The 21720-nt window shown below is 47.7% G+C and overlaps 10 protein-coding genes across 11 annotated transcripts; 6 read left to right on the plus strand and 4 right to left on the minus strand.

The window, feature by feature from the left end:
* Positions 1-567: 567 nt before the first annotated feature.
* Positions 568-1521, plus strand: FOIG_11258 (uncharacterized protein; the record flags this gene model as incomplete). The annotated part of the gene is made up of 1 exon (XM_031211811.1): positions 568-1521. One exon carries the CDS (start codon positions 568-570, stop codon positions 1519-1521), a length of 954 nt encoding a protein of 317 aa, XP_031058385.1.
* Positions 1522-1747: 226 nt separating this feature from the next.
* On the minus strand, positions 1748-3021 carry FOIG_11259 (uncharacterized protein; the record flags this gene model as incomplete). The annotated part of the gene is made up of 3 exons (XM_031211812.1): positions 1748-1879; positions 1939-2338; positions 2405-3021. The coding sequence occupies 3 exons, from the start codon at positions 3019-3021 to the stop codon at positions 1748-1750; spliced, it is 1149 nt and encodes a 382-aa protein (XP_031058386.1).
* A 439-nt stretch (positions 3022-3460) lies between these two features.
* On the plus strand, positions 3461-4915 carry FOIG_11260 (uncharacterized protein; the record flags this gene model as incomplete). The annotated part of the gene is made up of 3 exons (XM_031211813.1): positions 3461-4047; positions 4121-4331; positions 4388-4915. 3 exons carry the CDS (start codon positions 3461-3463, stop codon positions 4913-4915), a joined length of 1326 nt encoding a protein of 441 aa, XP_031058387.1.
* Positions 4916-5512: 597 nt separating this feature from the next.
* FOIG_11261 (uncharacterized protein) lies at positions 5513-7252 on the minus strand (the record flags this gene model as incomplete). The annotated part of the gene is made up of 5 exons (XM_031211814.1): positions 5513-5675; positions 5725-5891; positions 5950-6261; positions 6312-7097; positions 7181-7252. The coding sequence occupies 5 exons, from the start codon at positions 7250-7252 to the stop codon at positions 5513-5515; spliced, it is 1500 nt and encodes a 499-aa protein (XP_031058388.1).
* A 1139-nt stretch (positions 7253-8391) lies between these two features.
* Positions 8392-12699, plus strand: FOIG_11262 (uncharacterized protein; the record flags this gene model as incomplete). Of its 2 annotated transcripts, XM_031211816.1 has the most annotated exons (9): positions 9900-10001; positions 10061-10167; positions 10234-10508; positions 10565-11038; positions 11090-11282; positions 11332-11481; positions 11532-12001; positions 12057-12269; positions 12336-12699. In XM_031211816.1, 9 exons carry the CDS (start codon positions 9921-9923, stop codon positions 12578-12580), a joined length of 2208 nt encoding a protein of 735 aa, XP_031058390.1. The 2 variants fall into 2 exon arrangements, with proteins under 2 accessions (XP_031058389.1, XP_031058390.1); XM_031211815.1 differs by lacking the exons at positions 9900-10001; positions 10061-10167 and adding an exon at positions 8392-9511 and having other exon boundaries at positions 10245-10508; positions 12336-12580.
* On the minus strand, positions 12609-14005 carry FOIG_11263 (salicylate hydroxylase; the record flags this gene model as incomplete). The annotated part of the gene is made up of 2 exons (XM_031211817.1): positions 12609-13708; positions 13765-14005. The coding sequence occupies 2 exons, from the start codon at positions 14003-14005 to the stop codon at positions 12609-12611; spliced, it is 1341 nt and encodes a 446-aa protein (XP_031058391.1).
* Positions 14006-14461: 456 nt separating this feature from the next.
* FOIG_11264 (uncharacterized protein) lies at positions 14462-15277 on the plus strand. Its single transcript, XM_031211818.1, has 3 exons — positions 14462-14830; positions 14900-14949; positions 15008-15277. The coding sequence occupies exons 1-3, from the start codon at positions 14692-14694 to the stop codon at positions 15179-15181; spliced, it is 363 nt and encodes a 120-aa protein (XP_031058392.1). The 5' UTR covers positions 14462-14691; the 3' UTR covers positions 15182-15277.
* A 242-nt stretch (positions 15278-15519) lies between these two features.
* Positions 15520-16630, minus strand: FOIG_11265 (uncharacterized protein; the record flags this gene model as incomplete). Its single annotated transcript, XM_031211819.1, has 5 exons — positions 15520-15724; positions 15779-15875; positions 15936-16251; positions 16315-16553; positions 16609-16630. 5 exons carry the CDS (start codon positions 16628-16630, stop codon positions 15520-15522), a joined length of 879 nt encoding a protein of 292 aa, XP_031058393.1.
* A 354-nt stretch (positions 16631-16984) lies between these two features.
* Positions 16985-18344, plus strand: FOIG_11266 (uncharacterized protein; the record flags this gene model as incomplete). The annotated part of the gene is made up of 2 exons (XM_031211820.1): positions 16985-17207; positions 17269-18344. The coding sequence occupies 2 exons, from the start codon at positions 16985-16987 to the stop codon at positions 18342-18344; spliced, it is 1299 nt and encodes a 432-aa protein (XP_031058394.1).
* A 720-nt stretch (positions 18345-19064) lies between these two features.
* FOIG_11267 (uncharacterized protein) lies at positions 19065-20697 on the plus strand (the record flags this gene model as incomplete). The annotated part of the gene is made up of 5 exons (XM_031211821.1): positions 19065-19100; positions 19164-19235; positions 19303-19797; positions 19862-20520; positions 20571-20697. 5 exons carry the CDS (start codon positions 19065-19067, stop codon positions 20695-20697), a joined length of 1389 nt encoding a protein of 462 aa, XP_031058395.1.
* Between the last annotated feature and the right edge of the window lie 1023 nt (positions 20698-21720).

The raw sequence follows: 21720 nt of genomic DNA on the forward strand, positions 1-21720 counted from the left end.
GCTCGCCACTGTATAGCCTTTATCTACGGTATTGCCACCTGAATCAAGGCAATATCGGTGGCGTTAGAATGAGCGGCGCAATTATCTTTAGAAGGCCTCTAATTCCTGTGACCAACTAATTATTCCTTGAATGGATCGACAAGGCATCTGTCATTTGGCCATAGCGAATATACGAGTGTAGATTTTACAAGTCGTAAGATATTACTAGTTGATGTTATTGAACATAGTTCGCTGCCATTCAGTTCATATGGATAAATTCCTTGTTGAACTGTTGATGAGGTTTAGTGAGATCCAAGTCTTTGTCCTTTATCCGAGGATGCTCCCACTCATCATTGAGAGGAAGACCCGAGGCTATCAACAGAGGTGCCGCGATGTAGGGTATTGCATTAGATTACAATAATAGCCGACTGGAATCTGTGGGGCCCTGTTAAACCGAAGACAGCAGATGAAGTCAACTTGTTAAGAGAATCTTGTCTTTTGAGGAGAAGACTTTAATCGGGTTGACCCAACACCAGCAAGAAACAGCTTGACAGTAACACCCGTTCCCGAAGAGGCGCTAAATTCGTCATGTCTCGTCTTCAATACGACGCTGAGTTTTATGAGCTAGGTGCTACTGCAATTGAAGCACAAAAGCATGTCTTTCCAGTTGGTGACGTGGAAAGTAGGAGAAAAAGAATAGAAGAATTCATTCGGGGATCAGGCGCTCAACAAGCATTACCAGAGAATGTCGAGATGCAGATCCATTCCGCTGAAGCGTCAGATGGGTTCAAAGTGAAGATCCTGCACTTTCGGCAGAGGAATAGTGACCTTGAACGGCGCGGGCCTGGTATCGTTCATATTCACGGGGGAGGATACACATGTTCTAGCGCAAGCGACTATTCCGCAACACTAGCAGCCTACGTCTCTGCCACTGGGGTCCCCATGCTATCGGTTGACTACCGACTCGCTCCCGAACACCTTTTTCCCATCCCGCTGGAGGACTGCTGGTCTGCTTTACTCCATGTCCAGAAAAATGCCTCTGCACTCGGCCTTGACCCAACGCGTATCGCTATCATGGGTGAAAGCGCGGGAGGTGGACTGGCAGCGGCTTTGGCCATCCTTGCTAGGGACAGGCAGTTATCTCCTCCACTAGCGAAACAGATTCTCATCTATCCTATGCTTGACGATCGCACTGAGAAGGATACGACTGGCGGTCTCGCTATTTTCGGCTACCAAGATATCTTGACGGGTTGGATGTCATACCTGGGAGACCTTTACAAAACCGACAAAGTGCCACCAGTCGCCGCTCCGGCACGTCTAGAGGACTTCGAGGGGCTTGCTCCTCTGTATCTCGATTGTGGTGGGCTTGATATGTTTCTCCGAGAGGATGTTGCTTATGCTCAGCGGTTTATCGAGGCGGATATTCCTACCGAGCTTCACATTTATGAGGGTGTTCCGCATGCTTTTCAGCGGTTTGCACCTACTTCTGCTGTTGTCAAGAGGGCTTTTGCTAACCGCCTTGCCGCGTGCAAGAGCTTTTGAGTCAAGTATATTTTATTGAGGAGAAGGGTGGACAGACGGGGAGATGGCTCTAGATAATAAATATTCAAATGCCAGCTATGAGTCCCTATATCTAAAGAGCTTCTTCATAGCTCCATACAACGTTCCATTCTGCAATTTAGGGATCAATATAAATGAATGCTGTAGGCTTGGCTCTCATTATTATTGTTCAGTAACTACATCAGATGAACTTGGGAAGTAGACTTCTTTAAGGCGTATCTGCAACATTATAGACAAGTTTCTCGCCCTGGACCCTGCCGGCCTCCAGTTCAGCTAAGCCATCTATCACACCTTTCAATCCGCCCTCTCCAACGCGGCCCAGATGCGGTCGAATTTGACCCTAGGTAGGCAGGTCTAGTCAGCATGAATCATTCCTCGAAGAGGGGGGGTACAACGAACCTGCGCTATCAATTGTTCCGCAAGACCATAAAACGACTTGCCGAACTCATAGTCCTCCTTGCTAGCCGGCATATGCTGTCCACCAAAATTGAAGCTCCGACCAAACGTTGTATGAAACACTGTCGCGATCGAGGTCACGTCTGCGCGTGGGTTCTTGGTCGGAAGAAGGCTGCCATATACAGGGTTTGCTGATGAGCAGCTGGTAAGACCTTCAGCACATATGCGGGCCGAGTCCTGGATACTGATGGTGTCCCATGCAAGTCGCAGCTTGTTATTCGTGTATTCGCGGATCTTGGGTCCAGCTTCGGGATCTTTATAGTCGACGGCGAAATGTGCGCCCAAGTTCTTGGCGTACTCGAATTGGTCGGGCGCGCAGACTGTGATGACCGTATACCCAGCTCTATCACATCAAATCGGTCATTATCACATCTGTATTGTATGGCATTGGAATGGATTGTAGACTCACTCCTTGGCAAACTGAATGCCCAGTGCCCCAGTCGCAGAACCGCCGCCGTAGATCAGAACTGGCTCATCATGCTTGATCACGGCCGACACTGACGGGCTGGGTAGCTTCAGCTTCAAGCTTTTCTGAAAAAGGCCCTGTCCAACAGTTCCTGTTCCAAGACCCAAAGTCGCAGCTTGTTGGAAGCTCAGTGAATCCGGCATCCTCATCTGCAAGTCTCCAATAACAGATATCACGTCGGCAAAGGCTCCATCATCAGGGTTGACAAGATTTGCTCCATGGGCGACGCCGAATATCTTATCGCCTGGCTTCCATCTTTTGGTCACGGCTGACCCGACTGACTCAACAACGCCTGCGTAGTCGCAGCCTACGATACAGCCGTCTTTTGCTCTGCGGCCCCGAATGTGTCTCCAGTCTGTTGGGTTTAGTGCCACGGATACTGGTCGGACGAGGAGCATGTCCTCTGCTTGTCTTGGTAAACACCGGCTATGGTCGAGTCGCGCTTGGTCGCCATTAATGACTACGGCCTTCATGGTGGTTTTACCACTGGTGCAGGGTAGTGTTCGTAACGGGGCAGCAGAACTGAAGAACCGTGCAGCTTGTATGCCACGAGATGCCATTTCGACACTGGTTCTGGAGTTTTACTTGCGTCTATCTGCTGTACAACGCCACCTAATGCCTCTTGAGGCTGGAGCGTGGCGAGAGGCTTATAGCGCAGTAGTCTTGATAGAGAATTGAAGGGTGCGTTGGAGACGCGGCAATGGAAGGACGGAGCTTTACGCAAGTAAATTAATGATGTTAACTTCTCATAGTTGTGCATAACAATACAGATCGATTGTTTTCGTGCTTGGGAGTTGGGCATCGGCCCTCGGCAACTAAGAATGTGGCAGTTGCCTGCCCAATCTGGTTCATCCTTCAATAGCTCATCATACAAACAGACACCCTTCATCAACTGCCTAAATCAACGCTGTATCTCTGTATCTTTACCTGTCAAGATTTGCAGATTATTTACTGACTCTGTTCCGATCTTTCATTCCGTCCAAAGTCAATTGCTCCACCATGAGCTCAGCGCTATCCATGCCAGTGCCATTCTCTGAACCCCCTTGGCTCAACGGTCTGCCATCACCTTACTACAACGAATCTCACGGGAAATGGCAGAAAGCATGCCGCGACTTCATCTCAGAGCACTTGGCACCACATGCACTACAATGGGAGACCGAAGGAAGCGTCCCTGTTCATGTCTTTGAGACCTTTTCCAAGCACCATATGCTCATTCCCAATTTGCCCGCACCACTGCCAATTGCTATGCTAAAGAGTCTCGGCATCACTGAGCTCGCAGGGGGCCTCAAGATTGAAGATTTCGATTATATGCACTTCTCCATCTACATCACTGAAATGCGCAGGATGGGTATTGGCGGTCCGGCTTCTTCCTTGTCCACTGGTATGGCCTACGGCATGCCTCCCATCATCACATATGGTAGCGCGGAGTTGCAGAAGACGTTACTTCCGGATCTGATCAAGGGGAAGAAGAGGATCTGCATCGCCATCACTGAGCCTGACGCCGGTAGTGACGTGGCCAATATCACCACAACAGCTGAGAGGAGTCCTTGCGGAAAGTTCTATATCGTGAATGGAGAGAAGAAGTGGTCAGTTGGTCCGATTCTTACTAACCCATGCATGAGTCAAGAGTGTGCTTACCGAATCGTTTGCGAAATCTAGGATAACAAACGGCATCTGGTCGCACTATGCTACCATGGCCGTTCGTACAGGAGGCCAAGGAGCTTCAGGTCTGTCGCTTCTTGTAGTTCCACTACTCGACTATCCAGGAGTCACCATGCGCCGAATGAAAACAAGCGGTGGGACAACAAGCGGCACCACCTTTATTGATCTCGAGGATGTCAAAGTTCCGATTGAGAATTTGATCGGTCAGGTACGAGCTTTTTCGCTTTCTACAATGTCCTTGCCCACTAATCTGTCTGGCGGTAGGAAGGTCAGGGTATGAAGATGATTACTCGGAACTTCAACCACGAGAGACTTGCAATCTCTATTGGTGTTGTCTCCTCAGCCAGAGCAGCTCTTTCAGCAGCTTTCGCATATGTTCTCAAGCGCGAGGCCTTTGGAAAGCCTCTAATGGGCCAACCAGTCGTCCGCAATCGCCTAGCCAGGGCTGGTGCAGAACTCGAATCGATCTCAGCCTGGACAGAGCAGTTGGTCTACCAGCTGTCCAACCTTGAGGGCCCAGATATGCGTCAGGGTCTGGGAGGTCTGGTTGCACTGGCGAAAGCCAAAGCGGGGCTGGTCGTTGATGAATGTGCTCGCTGTGCAGTTCTGCTCTTTGGAGGTAATGGCTATACCCGTACGGGGCAGGGAGAGCTGGTGGAGAAGATCTATAGAGAGGTACCAGCTGCAAGGATCCCCGGAGGAACTGAAGACGTCATGTTTGATTTGGCTATTCGTCAGCTTGTCAAAGCGTATCAGTCAAAGACGAAGGCACTGAACGCGGCAAAGCTTTAAGAGGAATCGGGATGGCAAGAAGGCTATATCGAACAATGAGATATCCTACCGATCAAGCCACCGATGGAAATACATTTCAATCGCACCGCAAGTTTGCATTTTCTCTTGTCCCGCTGTTTCTGTTTTTCATGTTTACACGAATACTCACGGCGCGGTATAGACACTTAATAGACGGATTTATACCGACTCAAATACATTTTTATGGCTTAAAGTAGCTGCTATCAGATTGAAGTTTTATCCTAGGTGTCCTTCCTGTATGCCTGGAGTCTTGACTAATGCCATGGAAACAAAGGTTGGGGTGAAAGACGAGCTTTGAGACACGGCACGAAGCTACAGATAGATATCACAAAATTTAAAGCTTTGCGGTAAGACGCGCGGGGCAAGCATCAGCCGTCAGCTTTGTCAGCTTCACAACTTCAGTAACAAAAATGCCTTCCAAACTTCTCGCACTATTCGAATACAAGCTCGGACATTCTTCCTGGGCCACTCATAACTCGTTTACACACTAGTTCAAGAAGCTCTTGATAACATCGGCCCCGTCCAATACCCAGCCCCTTATCCACAATCCCAAGGTCGATGATTTGGCTACTCGTCTACCTAAATATCAGATCGCGGAGTGAGGCGAACCCAGAGTTCTGGCTTTTCCCAGAGAAGGAACGCAGTGTTCTTTTCCAACCATCCCTCGCTACGAGAGTCAAGATCGATGTCAAAGTTCCATATCAATTTAGCAAGGATCAGGCGCATCTCGGCGTAGGCCAGACTGAAGCAGGTTAGCGCTCTAGTACAGTGTCCAAGGTTTTAGGACGCACTTTTTACCGATGCAGTTCCGGGGGCCGACAGAGAAGGGCTGCACCGCAACTCTTTTATCGTCCGCATATTTGGGATCGCCAAGCCATCTCTCAGGTACAAAGACCTCGGCATCCTTGAAGAACTTGGGGTTGTGAAACATGGGCCACGGCCAAATGGAAACGATGGTCTAGCATAAATGTGAGCAGCTGTCAATACTCGCATGGAACGGAGAGTCATGCACTTACATTGGCCGGAACGTAGTGTTTGCCTATAATGCCCGCTTCGCTTGTCTTACGAGGGATTGCGGCTGGTACAGCTGGGTAAACGCGAAGTCCCTCGTGCAAGACTGCAAACATGTATTCGAGCTTTTGAACACTGAGAAGATCAATCTCTTCTTCGCTCTGGAACCGCTCCTTTATTTCTGCATAGAGCTTCGTCAGGATCGGTCTGTGCGTAGCCAACAGATATATAGTGCCTGCAAGAGTGGTTGCAGTTGTCTCCGAGCCGCCGATGATCAAGTTATGCGCGTTGGCGAGGAGCTCTGCATGATTGACATGCTAGAGAGACGTGTCAGCATTTGTAGTAGAGTAAGGGTGGCTAATCGTACACCTTTCTCGTACGCTCTTATCATTGACTCCATAAAGTCCGGTCGGGGGTTTTCATAAGCCATACGCTTTCCAACCTGTGCCTTTGTGAAATCACTGTGGGCTTTGATGTCTCGAGCGACATGTTTGGGGGTCATGAGCTTAATGATGGTGTCGGCGAAGGGATATCTAATCAAGGCTGTAGACACAGCAAAACCTTCGATGTGTTTGTACAGAAGCTTCACCCATGAGTGATACTCTACCTTTTCGAGACAACCGAAGGACTCGCCAAAGATCAGATCTCCCGCCATGTCGAAAGTAGCCCAGTTGAGCCACTGAGTCATCTCAACAGATTGGCCGCTCGACGAAGCTTCTCTTAGCTTCTTCATCATCAGGTTCACGTAGCGTTGGAAGATTGGTTGCTGTTCCATCATGGCCTGTGCAGAGAATCCGTGCGACAAGATCTTTCGGAGCCTACTATGCCTCTCACGATCAGACCCTACCAGAGTGTAGATGTCATTGCCTCTCCAGAAATCGGGATCCTTTCCATTTTCGGCCTGTCCACGTTTTCGATGTCCCATAACGTCTTCCCAGGCCTCCGGATAGCCGAAACTAAGTTCATTGGGGGCGACACGAACGATATCGCCATAGATTTGGTGCAAGTCGTATATTTTCTTGTGACCAGCGCCGGAAGTCCATGCCAGGGAGAAAGGTATTTGTGTCATAGACCATAGAATGGGGCCTGGAAATTTGCGAAGAGGATGGAAGAAAACATTATATGTTATCTTGCCAATGAGATATAGCACCAGCTACCGGCGGTCAATGCATGTTAGTTCGGTATTTCTGCACCATGATTCAAAGTGTTAGAGGTCTTTGAGAATGTTCCACTTACGCTGGCGAATAGAAGAAATATACAAGTACTTGGACTTCTGACGTTGATAAGGAATCCTACTAAGCGAGACATGCTTTCAAAGACTTGTTAACGTCTTGAGATATCAAGAATCGACTTTGAGAATGAAATCACCAGATAGGAATGCAACACTTGATAAATCTAATAGCATTATCTAGCTTACAGCCATTGCCTAGATTATATAATACTTTCTCTTTAATGGTTATAGATACCAACAACACTAGAAAAGCCGAGGGGGTTTTCATTCAGTGACCTCGGCAGTTTGGTGTAGGTTATGGCGGGGCTGGACCTTGGTGACATGATATTACCAGAACCCCAGAGTACCAGAAGCCTCTCAGAGTTAGAGTCAAGTAAAATAAAGACTTGGCAGTATTAATAAATGTCTTAGAATTTAATTATACTATCCATTTCGTGCATTGATTGCTTGTTCTAATACCTCTCGTGAAGTTGTTACCATTGGGTTGGTGTTTTCACCGTCTATGACGTTGTGTATTACACTGACGCCGGGTTAACATTAGGCCGATGTCAATAATCGGACACTAAACTCCCAGCCGTTCGTGCCGCCGCCTTAAATCAAATGGCGCGGTCGAAGCGTCGTAAAAGCCAAATCCATCCACTTTAGGATACATACCAGAATCTGAACAACTCAGCTTCAGAGGTTTTATTCCCAATAACGGACTGGGCGAAACGTACGTGAAAGCTATCACATGTTCAGAATCACAATCACATCGCTGTTCGGCACAACGGCACTCTGGTCAACCAGGATATCCAATCAGAACCAATGATTTGGGTCTAGACTTTGTCATTTCAACCAATAGCCTCTTTTACTAGCAACCGATTTTGGTAGCAATAATATACAGATAGGGGAAAGGCAACTAATACAGCAAATAAGAGCGCTAGTAGACTGAGACATTGTTAGCCGAGCTGAACTATTAACGCAGGCCAGCCAGCCAGTCACCAATAGTTCCGGAATCCCCGCTCGTGTGCGTGACTATGAAGGCCAGCTGCTGCTATCTTTTGGGTTGACTTAGCATGTATAAGAGACTGCATGTAGGCGCATTTACATCCCATCTTATGAACGAAACTACAGGTCTAATTTGATTCATTACTATTGCGCTATCTTGACCAAAATCACAAAATTCATCAAATCAATTATCTACCATAATTTCAACTTTTTGTTAAAATTCCCTACCATGTCTTGGATGACTGATGATGAGGCGGCGACCGAAGTCGGGACATGGAGGAGTGAGCCTTACACGAAAGAGCTTAAACCAGCTCTTGTTACCAGAAGGGCCTTGTGGGCCTTGTACCAGAAAGAAAACGAGAACTGGGCTGCCTCCGTGGCCAAAGTGGGCATCAAAGCTGCAAGCTCCGTGTTAACCGGGTCAGGAACCTTGAGTGCCATTGAATGGTTGGCTGACACCCTTAAAGAAAAGGCGACAGAAGAATTGGTTGAAAAGGTTCTAGAATCGGGCTTTGACTACATCGCTGGTGCTCATGTAGCGAAAAGCAGTGACAAGTACAAGATCCAAGCCAACAATCACTTCGCCACAAAGGTTGCTTCTGGTTTCCTGACCATTTTGGTGTCGGCCGTTGGTGGCACCTTGACTGTTGTATCAGGAGGCACTACCGTCGCGATAGGCGCCATCGCCCTTCTCGTCTGGATTGGCGAGAAAAATGAGGCTGTCAAGCGTGACCGCTGGCACGACATCATCGAAAGCGCCATGGCCAAGTACAACACTATCCGTGAAAAGAGGCTTTCGGAGATCAAGCAGAAACATCTCACACAGCTTGAGCAGCTCGTCAAGAGCAATGCCTACCATGACCTTGAGGATGCAAAACTTGTGAGGTCGTATGAGTGGAAAAAAGGCAACAGCACTGTCAGAGCACGGTACCCCAACAAACTGCTGAAGAAACTCTGGCTACTCTTGAAGGATATGATTGATGGAACAGTGGCTAAACAGGTCTGGGTCATGGATGTCCTTGAGGTCGCCCGAGTGTACTCGGAAGAAACCAGAGAGCTCTGGCAAGCCATCGAGGCGAAAAAGAACCCGAGGCCCAATCTATTCAACAAGGACGAGATTCGGGACTTTCTAGAGTTCCAAGTCGACAGCCACATCGAAGCGGACAGACTCCCCGAGACCAAAACACAGAAAGCTTTGGAAGTTCTCAGGGGAAGTATGGCCAACGAATACGGTGAAGTTACTCAGATGGAAGACAAGGAGGGTGATTTTAAAGAAGACGACATGGACGAATATAAGGCTACAATTAACAGCCCAAAGGTTTCTAACCCCAACCCTGCCCCTCAGGGCGGTAAGAGTAACATAAGGAATGTTCGGAGTCAAGGGCCTTAAGGTTAAATATATTAGTTATATATATTAACTAATTATCTTGCTTATCTTTAACATTAACTTCTTTAATTCTTCAAGTACACAGACTTTAATTATTAATAAATATTCTAAGTTTTAATAAGATATTTAATCGCTAGGCTCCCTTTATAATATTTATTAAAACAATCCATACTCATGACGTCTAACCCGGACAACGGCAGGAAACAGGATTTCTAGAGATAGGGCTGCTAGGCATCGTCGTTTACACGATGGCGAAGTGGGGCGACGCGGATCAACACTCACCCGCGAATCTTCGGCTGGAGGCCAGACCCCCGCTCGCTCCTTTGCAGGGCTCTTCGTTTCTTAATGCACTCGGGCGTCCAAGCCGCGCAATGAATTATAGCAGCCGTTCAGTGACGAAAAGACCACGCGCTGCTATCGCATGTGACCCATGTCGGCAATCCAAATCCAAGGTAAGAGAAGATATGCATGGTCTGCTCTTTCATCTCAAGTAGCTAAATGGCATCGTAAGTGCGACAGTAGTAACCCCAGATGCCAAAGATGTGAGAAGCACAATCTGGTCTGTGTCTACTCTCATACTGGAGGAGATAAACGTTTGAATCGCCGAGCAGAACGTCGGTCAGTCTTGTAGCTCTGCGCATTGTGTTGCTTGTTGATGGCTGGGTATTCTGACAAGAGAGATAGGGCAAATTCAGGGTCAAGAAACCGTGCCAGAGAACCCCAGCAGCAATCAACTGCGGGATCATCGTGCATCACGCCGGAGCAACAAGAACAACTGTCATTTCAGTCAATTGGAACACCTACAGGAGAAGGCGGCGCCGTTCATACACCGGCGAGTGTGAGCTCAGTTCGGCGACCAACATGCAGTGTCCAAGAGAACCTCAGTCGACAAGCGGAGCCGCGAATTGATGTGTTGGCAGCTGGTGTCTTTGATCGTCCATCCGGGTCATGCTACTTTGGTAGATACGCGCTACTCACTCTGATTCTGGGTCACAGTCTGTTAATCACATCCTAGGATCGAGTTCGAACCATGCAATCTTCTGGTCTCTAAATGAAATCGTTACCAAAGTTGGGACGAGTTCCGGCCTTCTCCTCCATCCCGAGCGTCTCCGGAATAGTCAGGCTAACACGGATTACGGTCCACTACCAGACCCCCCTTCCTCTTCAGTTCCAGGATATGGTACTGACCGTGTTGGCACTGACTTGCTTCCTGAGCGTCAAACCGCTGTTAGATGGATAATTCAATTCTCTGACACTGTAGGGAGCCTACTTCCTTACATCAGTGAAGCTAGTTTGATATCCGGTCTCGATGAGGTGCTGAATAGAGCTGGCAATACTCGGAGATCAATAAGGCCGATGCTGGCATTGCTTAACATAGTGTTTGCTTTCGCCTTGTCTGTTACCCAGGAGCACTCACCAGAGACATACTACCGCCAGACCTTGGGTTTACTAGATCCTGAAGCGCTTTGCGTGTCGAGCTCAAGGTTACGTGTGTAGCATTGCCCACAAATGAGACTTACAAATCACTGATATTCGGCAGTTCAGACGCTTTTGCTCCTGGCTCTGTATCAGCAGAACAGCCAACGTTCTACTGAAAGCTTGACAATTCACTGTCTTTCAGTCAAAGTCGCCTATCAATTGGGACTTCATGCTCCGATTTCTTACAGTCATAATGTGCCTGAAGAAAAAGAGCTCAAATCCCGGCTTTGGTTTGCCGTGGTGAATCAGGATAGGTTAGTATGTAGACAACTACACGGAGTCAATCTTGTTAATAATAAGCAGAATTGTTTCTTCCGCTCTCGGTCAGCCTTGTTTAATACCTTCATCCCACGTTCGTATGGAACTTGTGGAACTGCTTTCTTCCAAGGGTTATGTTGATGACATCGATTCGTCCTATCGCAATAGCATGGTAGATCACTTCCGCGACCTAACGTAAGAATACCCCTTTGAACGAAGAGCACAATGTGACTGACAGAACCAAGAACTTTACATCAGATTATGGGACGAGCCTTGGAGGAAGTTCACGATTCTAACATGAGTCCTGTGACTCCTCTCAGCCTACACGAGCTCTTGGAGAAGACAACCAAGCTTTCATTAGAGATGGGCCGTTGGCAGCAAAACGCCCTGCCATCTAGAATCCTGGAGACTATCGCAGACCGCGATGCCTGGTCGCCTGCTAACTTCAAAGCATCTCGTCCCACAATATTGCTCGCGATCTATTATTACCGAACGCAATTGATGACATGCGGGCCTCTTCTCGTAGCCGTGCTGCGCTCAATCACCAGGAAATCACCAGATTGCGATTCAGAGCTCCTGCGAGATAATATTGCCGCTATACTTAAAACCGATTTCCAGCATGTATTAGAGCTCCACCGACTGATCAGCGACATTTTACAAAGGCAAGAACCATTCTTTCGAGAGAATGCGATCTGGTGGACTTGCAACTATTGTGGTGAGGACGCCTGTGAACCAATATCATAGCCCCTTCTAACCAAGACTTGCCCCAGCTTTAACAACCACATTGCACGTTTTCGGTTTCTGGCTTGCCTCGGGATGCCAAGGCGCAGAATTCATCACGAAACAAGTCTCGTCTGTGAACTCAATGGATGAGTTGTTGAATGAGTGTCTGGGCACTTTGAAGGCAATAGGTGTGGCAAGTGCTATGAGTATCAACGCATATCGCCGTATATTTCGATATGTTCAGCTGTTAAGAGGAATGTGTGAGTCTATGTGCAAGGCCTCCTTCGCGTGATAATCATTCCGTACTGACATTTTGACTCTGATAGCACTAGGGCCAGGCGATAAAGCAGCAGAACTCGAGCCATCGGACACGATCCCAGTGGGTGCACGGGAGATTCCAAGCGGTCAAACACTACCAACAGTGGGGAATGGCAGTACGAGCGGGCCCAGTCTCATCTTGGATGATAGCATCGATTTCTTTACGCAGGTCAACGAAAATGACCTAATTTATGGGAACTGGTTAGGGCCAAACTTTGGGCCAAACGAATTTGATGTACTAGGGTTCATTTAATGTAAACTAACTGAAATGAAAGAACTTGTCACGCGCTGGGCTTAGTCTCGAGCCCACGATACAGCTCATCAAACTTCTCGGCAACTAGACTGATGCAGTCATGTGAATAGATCATCTCTTGCACCTCTGGCGACGCCCACTTATCCGGTACTTTGCCGCCATTGGTCTTATTTGCAGCAAACAGTCTGTCGCGCTCCGCCTTCTTCTCTCCTTCGCCGAGATGGAGAGCCTTTCCGGATTGCGCTGCGAGGTCAACGAGCATCGTCGTGCGATCCTTGCGCAGCAGCTCATAGACTTTGAGGCTCCTGTTAATGGCCTCGGGTGACCTAACAGGTACTCTGGCAAGCACCTCGGCTAGGACAACGGCGTCCTCTACAGCCTGTGCCGCTCCCTGGTTGAGATGGGGCAGGGTGGGATGGCATGCATCGCCCATCAAGGCTAGAGAACCATAGCTCCACGTGGGTAAGGGCTTGTGCGAGCGCAATTTCCATTCGCAGACCTCACCGTCCGGGACGAGATTCAGCATACGCTGGATAAGAGGACAAAAGTCGGAAAAGACGTCCAGCATGGCGCTCTTGGAGCCCTTGGTTGTATAAGTCATGGATGGCGCGTCTGCGAAATTCGTGTCAGGTTGGATGGATGACATGTTGTAGATGGTACGGGACGCAATTGGATAGGCGATCCAGTGTCGCTTCTCACCAATCCATCGAGTGACCTGATTACTGTCTAGGAGCTCCATCATCTCGGGGTCGGAAGCCATGTCCTCCCGAGACAGAAGAACACGGTAGGCAGCCTGTCCAGTATCTTCAGTGTCCATGACAACTCCGGCTTGCGAGAGGAGTGCGCTGCGTGCAACGGACTTGATGCCATCCGCTGCCAAGAAGACATCCGCAGTGGCCTGGTACGCCTCGCCGTCCCTTGGCTTGACAGTAAACTTGACATCTGGCGAGAAAGCATCAACGCTCTGGAGGGTATGTCCAAATTTGAATCTAATGCCAGGTTCCTTCTTGCAACCCTCGTAGAGACTTCCGGCCAAGGAAGCCCGGTGTCCCGTGCAATGGGGATATCCATACTTTTTGCGAATGTCGGGCATGTAGACATGTGTCAGCTCCCTATTAGAAGCGCCATCTGTGGCAGTAGTTTTCAGTAACGACTCATTTCCAAAAAGATGCATTTTCACTCACCCCTGATGCTGGTCTCCTTGACATCTGTTGCCTCGGCCCCTACAGAATCCCAACACCCCAGACGCGTCAGGATTCTAACTAGGTTAGGAGCCAGTTGGATACCAGCGCCAACGAATCCTAGATCAGAAGCACTTTCGTAGACCTCAATGTCTTTGAACCCTTTCTTTGCCAGCGCTAACGCGCAGGTCAGGCCGCCCATGCCTGCACCGACGATAACAACTCGAGAGTCTATTAGAGACATGTTGGTGTATCTCTGACGATAGGTACCAAGAGTCGAATTTGATTGAGAGGTCAAATTACACCAAGTCAATCGAATAATGGACGGTTTATGCTGGGAGAGCCCGGAGGGTGTTGTGGGAAAAGCGTTGATGGGGGTTTGGTATCTGCTTGCAACAGTTAGTCATGGGGAATAGAGAGTCGCTCGTTGATTTGAGCGCGTAATTAGTGGTCACTTACTCTACCCGGTTGAACGGAGCAAATACTACGTATGATCCAAATTTTACTTGTCGGATTCAGATGGCGACTCTCAGGTTTCTGATCAGTGAATTTATCTGGGGCGACAGGGTAGCCTTCGGGTGGTGGGCTCATAACCAATCGGCTTGAGTCTACCCGATGGCCAATGGGAACCTCGTCAGCATGCACTACGAAGCTAGCCATCTCTCCGCAGGTACGCGTGGCTCGGAAACCGACTCCCTCAACAGTCTCCGATTCTATACTTCCGGGGAAGCGAAATGGCTCCCGATATCGGGGCCGGACCTTGGTGACATGATATCGCCGGAACGTTCAAGTCCCAGAAGCCTCTCGAGGGTAGACTCAAGTGGAGTACTACACTGTAGCACTTGGGCTTTGCGTGTATAATATCTGACCCAAAAGACGCCTTTCAGTCCCCCCATCTTTCCAAAGATCTAAAAACCATTTGCTCTCATCATGTCTGCATCAACTCCCAACAGAACCTTCCGCCTTCTCACTGTCAACAATGTGCCTGAGAGAGCCAAGAGGGTCATTGGCCAAGTTGTTGAGGAACTCAAGACTCGCTACAGAATCGAGCATGTTGGCAATTGCTTTGGTACGTTTGGCAGGGCCGCATCACTGGATGGTTAGATAATCCTACAGGCGATGTTGACAAGCGTTTCAGATAAAAGCGAGGTAGCATCTAAGGTGAAGGAGCTCAAGCCAGACATTCTTGTGCGTATCTTGACAGCCACCACAACTTCATTTCCAATTCATTGCTGATATCCTGTAGTGCTGCGCTTCTATGTGGACGGAGGAAGAGAGTACCGAGATGAGGGAGACAGCGAAATCCATCATCCCTGGAATCAAGACATACGCTATACCTCAGGGGTTGCAGGTCGAGGGTGGACCTCAGGCTGTAGTTGAGCATTTAAAGGAACAATTTCCTCTATTGTTGGATAGTTGAAACCAGAGTCATGACGGCACTATTATTAGATGGTCTTTATGAGGGTTTTCTTTCCATCAAAATAACAGCAACAATTGACAACTTATTCAAACACTTATACATCATATTTCAATAACAAAAGAACGGTGAGCCTTCTATTACATTAAATATTGCCACTATTAAGTGTTCTGGATAGCGACAAATAAACTAGATTAGACATGAAATGACAATTATGGATTATTAAAATGTTCTTTTCTTTAAAGTTAGGATGCCATGTTTTATAATATAAAAAACTCACAAACAGAAAGGCCATGCTTAATTCGATATGTACCTGGCTGTCATGCTACCATTCCAAGCGATCATTCATTCTGGAATATACTAACCAAGGTACCAATATGCGGCAGGATCTCAACATGGAACTCGTCTCCAGCGTCAAGTCTCTCCTTAGGTGTTCTTCCCATACCCACTCCTGCAGGGGTTCCTGTAATAATGATCGTGCCAGCAGGCAGAGTGGTGCCCTGCGAAAGGAAGGCAATGAGCTGGGGAATCCCAAAGATCAGGTCACTGCAGCCCGACATTAGCTTAAGAGATCTGTTTAATTAGTGAAGAAAACCTTACTCAAGCTCGGATTCTTGCATGACCTCTCCGTTCTTCGATCCTCGAATCCTGAACTTGGTGGGATCTGGAACCAAGTCTCTAGAGACAAGTGTCGGCCCTATGCCGGCGGTCAGTATCAAACATGTATTGAACTCCGAGCAGAGAAGAGATCACGTACCGATTGGGCAAGCACCGTCGAAGCCCTTGGAAAAGTTCCATTGGCTCTGGGCAAGCTGGCTTTCACGACTTGAGACGTCATTGCACGCAGAATATCCCAAAACGTACTCCATTGCCTCCGCCTCCGAGACATTCTTGGCGGTCTTACCAAGGATAACAGCGAGTTCTGATTCAAAGTCACTAGTACCGTCCCTCTGCGAAATCTTAGGAATAAGAGTCGGCGTTGGCCAGGGGTCTCCAAGCGCGGTACTCGGCTTCATGAACATTGTGGGAATTGGCGGCAGATCCATCAACACTTCATCCGCATGTCGCTTGTACTAAATCCAAATAGTGTGAGTAATCTGTTACATGTAGTATCAGACAAGTCAAGAGTTGCTCACGTTTAACCCGATGCAGCGAATAGTGCCAACTTCGTCAGCCGCCAGCGGCGAGAATATCTTGTGAATGATCTCAACCTTTCCAGTGCTCTGGCCAGGATTTAAAACTGACGTTCCTGAAAAGACGTCGACCTGGACTTCAGTGTCATTGCGGAGAGCCAAGCCGACATCAATGTCGTCTTTCACAGGCTGTCCAATTAGGATACCTGAAGTGTTTGATCTCGGCGCAAAGCGGACGAGACCTGCATTGGTCAGAATATTCACAAACTGGATGTTTCGCGGGTTCAATAAACTCACGTTTGAACAGATTTACAGACATCTTGAGTTGGGAACTTGTTGTCGTGAACAGGTTGCTCAGATTTCTGACAACAATTGTTGCCCTCTTTATTTGTCGCCGATTACAACAGCATTCCGCTTCCATGCTTGGAGTAGGTAGGCAGGGAAATTTGGGCTCATCCAATCAGAATTTAATTACCCGATCCCGACTCTGAGCTGGGGCAGTTTATGTTCGTTCCGATTGGATGACCGGGATGTTTTGGAGTCGCGCTTGACTAATTGAAGGAAGTATATGTATTTAGGTAGGGAACATGTTGATTGATCTGTTTGGCCTAGACTAGTGCGATAGCATCCCATCACAAGTCAATTTCCAACCAGCCCTCGATCTTAACAGACAATGTTTTCAAGCAATGAGAACGTCTTCACAGATACACCTCAAACTCCCTTTCGCGAGTTCATTCCTGATCTAAGCATTGACAGATTCACGTCTATGCGCAAGCAAGATGCTTATGAATATGCAGACGCCTTCAAGAAGGACGGGAATCCCCCTTGGATCCACGGGTTGTATCTGCATTGGAGAGAGCTACTCGCCGAGCCGTATAAGGGCGTGACAAATGACGGTTGGTTGCAAGCCATGTTTGCCAGGAAAAGCCCGATTATACTGATCTGCTACTATCCTAGGCAATGTTCGGGGAGACCTGTATAAGCTTGAAGACGATGATGTGCCGATTGAAAGGATTGTTAGAGCCGCCAACTTGGTCATCTCGAAGATGACACAAGAGCAAAAGACACACTCTCACTATCACATTGACTCTCCGGAATGGAGGACTTGGTCAAATCCAGAGTTTCTGCTAAGCCCAAAGGGCATTCGTCTCGATGAGATAAACCAGGATCTCCGCGAAGCAGTTATGGGGCTTTTAGAGGCTTCACTATCTCCCGAGGGCTATGACAAGGCCGTTGCCGCTATGCGTATCAACGGCTTCCTAGGCGAGATTATCCAGGTTCCAACCATCATGAATGAGTTTTCTTATAACTTTGCTTTCTTTGGTTCGGTCTCTTTGGAAAGTCCTTGGGGGTTCTCGTTCTATGGTCATCACCTCTGCCTAAACGCCTTCTTCTATAAAAGGCAGATGATTCTTTCGCCCTGGTTTACAGGCGCCGAACCAAACATTATTGACGAAGGCCAGTTCAGCGGCACGAAGATCATGAGACGTGAAGAGAGTTTGGGGCTCCAACTTATGCAGAGCCTTCCTGAAGAATTCCAGTCTCGCGCGCAGATATACCGGCTAATGAGGGACCCAGCGATGCCCCGAGGCCGCTGGAACCACGATGACCAGCGACACCTCTGCGGGGCATATCGCGATAACCGAGTTGTCCCATACGAGGGTGTTCTTGTTTCCGACCTACCGATGGAACTGCAGGATCTAGTTACTAAAATTGCTTTGGAATACCTGCTATATCTTCCTGAGCAGGCACGCAGACGCCGTCTATCACAAATTCGCTCTTGGTATCATGAAACGTATTTTTGCTGGATTGGCGGCTTCAACGATGACGACCCTTTCTACTATCGTCTTCAGAGCCCTGTAGTCATTATCGAATTCGATCATCACTCGGGCGTTTTCTTAACAAATAAGGAGCCGAAAAGATTTCACATTCACACTCTGTTAAGGATGCCCAATGGAGGAGATTATGGCATGGCTCTTAGGCCACAAATCACAGGCAAAACTCAGAATTATGAATGGGTAGGAGGGAACTAGATCCGATATTGTGTATCTACCATCATGGTGCAAAAGTAACCAATGTCAATTAAGGCAAGACTCCAATCAAACACTCAGCCCATCCTATTACTATAGTGAAACAACCTTTGGGAACTTAAATCTCCTTTGAAAATGTTTTTTGAATACACCGAAGCCATTATCTCATGGACTCATACCGTCTCCTCACTGACTGGAAGCCTGTCGTGCGTAGTATCCAGTGCATGCAGCCAGATAGGTGTCACCGCAGGTGGCATACTTGATACGTCTCCTCGCCTTGCATTTCCGAGCGTTCGGGAGCAACATGTCCGGCCAGATAGATCCCTGGTTTCTGGCTAGAATGTTTTCCGTTAGAGCTATGTTGTAAGCCCCTACCATGTTTTGCTGGTAGAAAGATGCCGATATAGCCGTTTGATTACGTAGCTCTGAGGCCAAATGCGGGGAGAGTCCAGTTCCCCAGATAGATTATTAGTCTGCCCCGGTTCCCCAGACTTGAGATTCCTACCACCGGCTTATCAGCTTCCGACTGGTCAGTATCCGTTCAGATGTAGATCACTGCCTCCATTTTGCATTGCAAGATGCCGTATGGGGTCTCGAATCTCCGGGGTCTCGTCTTATAAAGAGTGTCTAAATCTAAGTCTTGTTCAATCGTGGCCACCAGCACTGACTATCTGGCAGTTCCAAGACATTGCATCAGACTCTCCCCCTCAAGGCGAAAAGACCATGGCGAAACCAGTGGTAGATCACTCCGAGCAACATGTGAGTAGTATCCTTCAATCCCTTGAATTTGCATCGTCGTTTTATTAACATTTACATTAACAGGATGAGAACAACTCGGTCGATTTAGGAAATTTGGATGATAATGTCGAGACTTTCGACCATCCGAAATGGAAGGTATGTTTTCGAACCCCATGAAGCACCTACAAGAGATGGATATCTGATTCATCCTCCGCACTCACAGAGAACGGTGAACTTACTCCTGGTGTCATTCCACTCTATGATGGCAACATTCTCTGCCGCGGCAATCCAGTCGGGCTTTGTCGATATTGCCGAGGATTTTCACATCAGTGTTCAGCGCGCTAGCTATCTTACATCGCTCTTCATCGTGGTTCTTGGAGCCGCACCGTTGTTCTGGAGACCACTTGGACAGACCTACGGCCGCCGCCCGATCTTTCTCATCTCCCTCGTCGGCAGCCTGGTCGGTAATATTGGCTGCGCAAAGTCCCCATCTTATGGTACCATGGGGTTATGCCGAGCCATCACGGCGTGGTTCATCTCGCCTGCAGCGTCACTTGGAAGTGCCGTCGTGGCGGAGTCATTCGCAAAAAAAGACAGGGCGAGATATATGGGTGTCTGGACGACAATGGTGACCTTGGGTGTTCCCCTGGCGCCCTTCATCTTTGGCTTTGTTACTGTTCGAGTTGGTTATCGCTGGACTTATTGGATTCTGGCCATAGTGAGCTCCCTATTTGCCAAAGCGCCTTGTTCGCTCATTCGAAACGTACTAACCGCGTCTAAAGATCAACGCAGTCCAGTTCGTCTTGTTTTTCTTTCTCGGTTTAGAGACTAGGCACGTTCCAGGCCAAGCAACACTAGGGAAGTCAGGATACTTCACATTTCGCCGAATCGACCCGACCCCTATCAGGCCTGTCGACTTTATCGCGCCTTTGGGTCTTATCACTAGATTTAGCGTTGTCATCGCTGCCGTTTCCTATTCCACGGCATTCCTATGGGGTAGTGTGACCACCACGTTTGAGATCCCGCAGATCTTTCCCGAGACGTATGGCTTCAACAACCAGCAAGTTGGTCTTCAATACATGGGCATCATACTCGGTACCCTGATCGGCGAATTTGCCGGAGGTTTCTTCTCGGACCAATGGATGTGGCGCCGGCAGCGACGAGGTCGCAAGCCTGAGCCAGAGTATCGACTGTGGCTAAGCTACTTTGGATACCTGCTTGTTATTTGTGGTGTTGTTGTATTTTTTGTTCAGATTGCCAAGTCTGGCACCAAATGGAATATTACTCCGATTATCGGCGCTACCATTGCAGCTGTTGGAAACCAGATCGTAACCACCATTATGATTACATACGCCGTCGACTGCTATCCATCCGAATCAGCGGCAATCGGCGTGTTTATTACCTTTATCCGACAAACACTGGGTTTCATTGGCCCGTTCTGGTAGGTAATTGGAAAAGAACCTGGAATAGACAAGTACTAATATAATTCAGGATTCCGGAGATGCTACAAAATACCGGGTACTATGCGAGCTGCGGGATTATTACCGCGTCGCTAGTTACTGTTTCGATTATTCCGACCATGCTATTGCAGGCCAGAGGACATAAATGGCGGGAATGAGTATTGTTAAGAGTTAAGCAGGACCAGGCGAAGTAATAGAAGGTAATAAATCTAAAAGGTTTCTCGCGCAATCAATCCATGCACCGATACTAAATGGTTTAGAAAGAATTGCTCTTCTAAGATGTATCTAAAGTCCCTTCTCTTAATAGTAACTTAGTTTCTTATTTTCCGCCTAGTCGTCTTCTCTTTTAGCGTATCTACCACGACTATCTTCAGTCTCTGTGCAGTCTTACTTAGAAGCTCATCTCGAGCTATGCTTAGGCCCTTGCTATCGTGATATTCGGGAAGTCGCCAATTTCGGTGGAGGTTATTGTGAGATGAGTGAACACCCGGCTTATGGCCCTCGAGGGCTTTAAAGTAGTAGTGGCATAGTTGATAAGTTGGCTTATTACTACTGATATAATTCTAATAATTCTAGTAGTATTCTAGAGCTGCTATCTGGTCTTTAAGAGATATTTATATACTAGAACTTCTATATATAATAGAGGTTTAAAATTTCCAGAAAGCTAAGAAGCCCTAATTATGTTATCAGTTCCTATGCAATTTAGGTTATTAGCTGATTATAGAACCTGTAAGTCTTAGCTTTGATTTTCTGTAATTATATGCTATAGGATGATTATGCTTATAAGATTGGATCTTAAGATCAGGTTTGGAAGTCATGAACTAGATGGCACTATAATAATCTTAAAACCTAGGAATAGCATAGGCCATCTTTTAGAAACTATAATGATGCTGATAGCTATGTTGCAGTATGAAAGCCAGCGCCTAAGAAAGTATCAGAGTTGGCACTATGGCTCGGATCTTGTTATTTCTCTATCTTTGTCCCTCTATAAGATTATCTTATTAATATCTGCTTATTCTAGGTTGGTGATTGCCTTGATTAATGTTTTGCAACTGCTGATTGCTAAGTTGGTAAGTTATTTCCATGTTGGCTACATGGTTCGATAGAGGGGAATACCGATATTTATGTTCTGTATTATAGTCAGAGATATCCAGTTTGAACTTTCATTTGTCTGCCAATGA

The sequence above is a fragment of the Fusarium odoratissimum genome, assembly GCF_000260195.1.
Source record: "Fusarium odoratissimum NRRL 54006 unplaced genomic scaffold supercont1.21, whole genome shotgun sequence".
NCBI classification, from domain to species: Eukaryota; Fungi; Ascomycota; class Sordariomycetes; order Hypocreales; family Nectriaceae; genus Fusarium; species Fusarium odoratissimum.

Bases quoted from the DNA above. Each gene is read 5' to 3' on its own strand.
- FOIG_11264 (XM_031211818.1), top strand. From the start codon at position 14,692: ATGTCTGCATCAACTCCCAACAGAACCTTCCGCCTTCTCACTGTCAAC. The intron at 14,831-14,899 runs GTACGTTTGGCA...CAAGCGTTTCAG, and splicing joins GCATGTTGGCAATTGCTTTG to ATAAAAGCGAGGTAGCATCT. The intron at 14,950-15,007 runs GTGCGTATCTTG...GATATCCTGTAG, and splicing joins AGCTCAAGCCAGACATTCTT to TGCTGCGCTTCTATGTGGAC.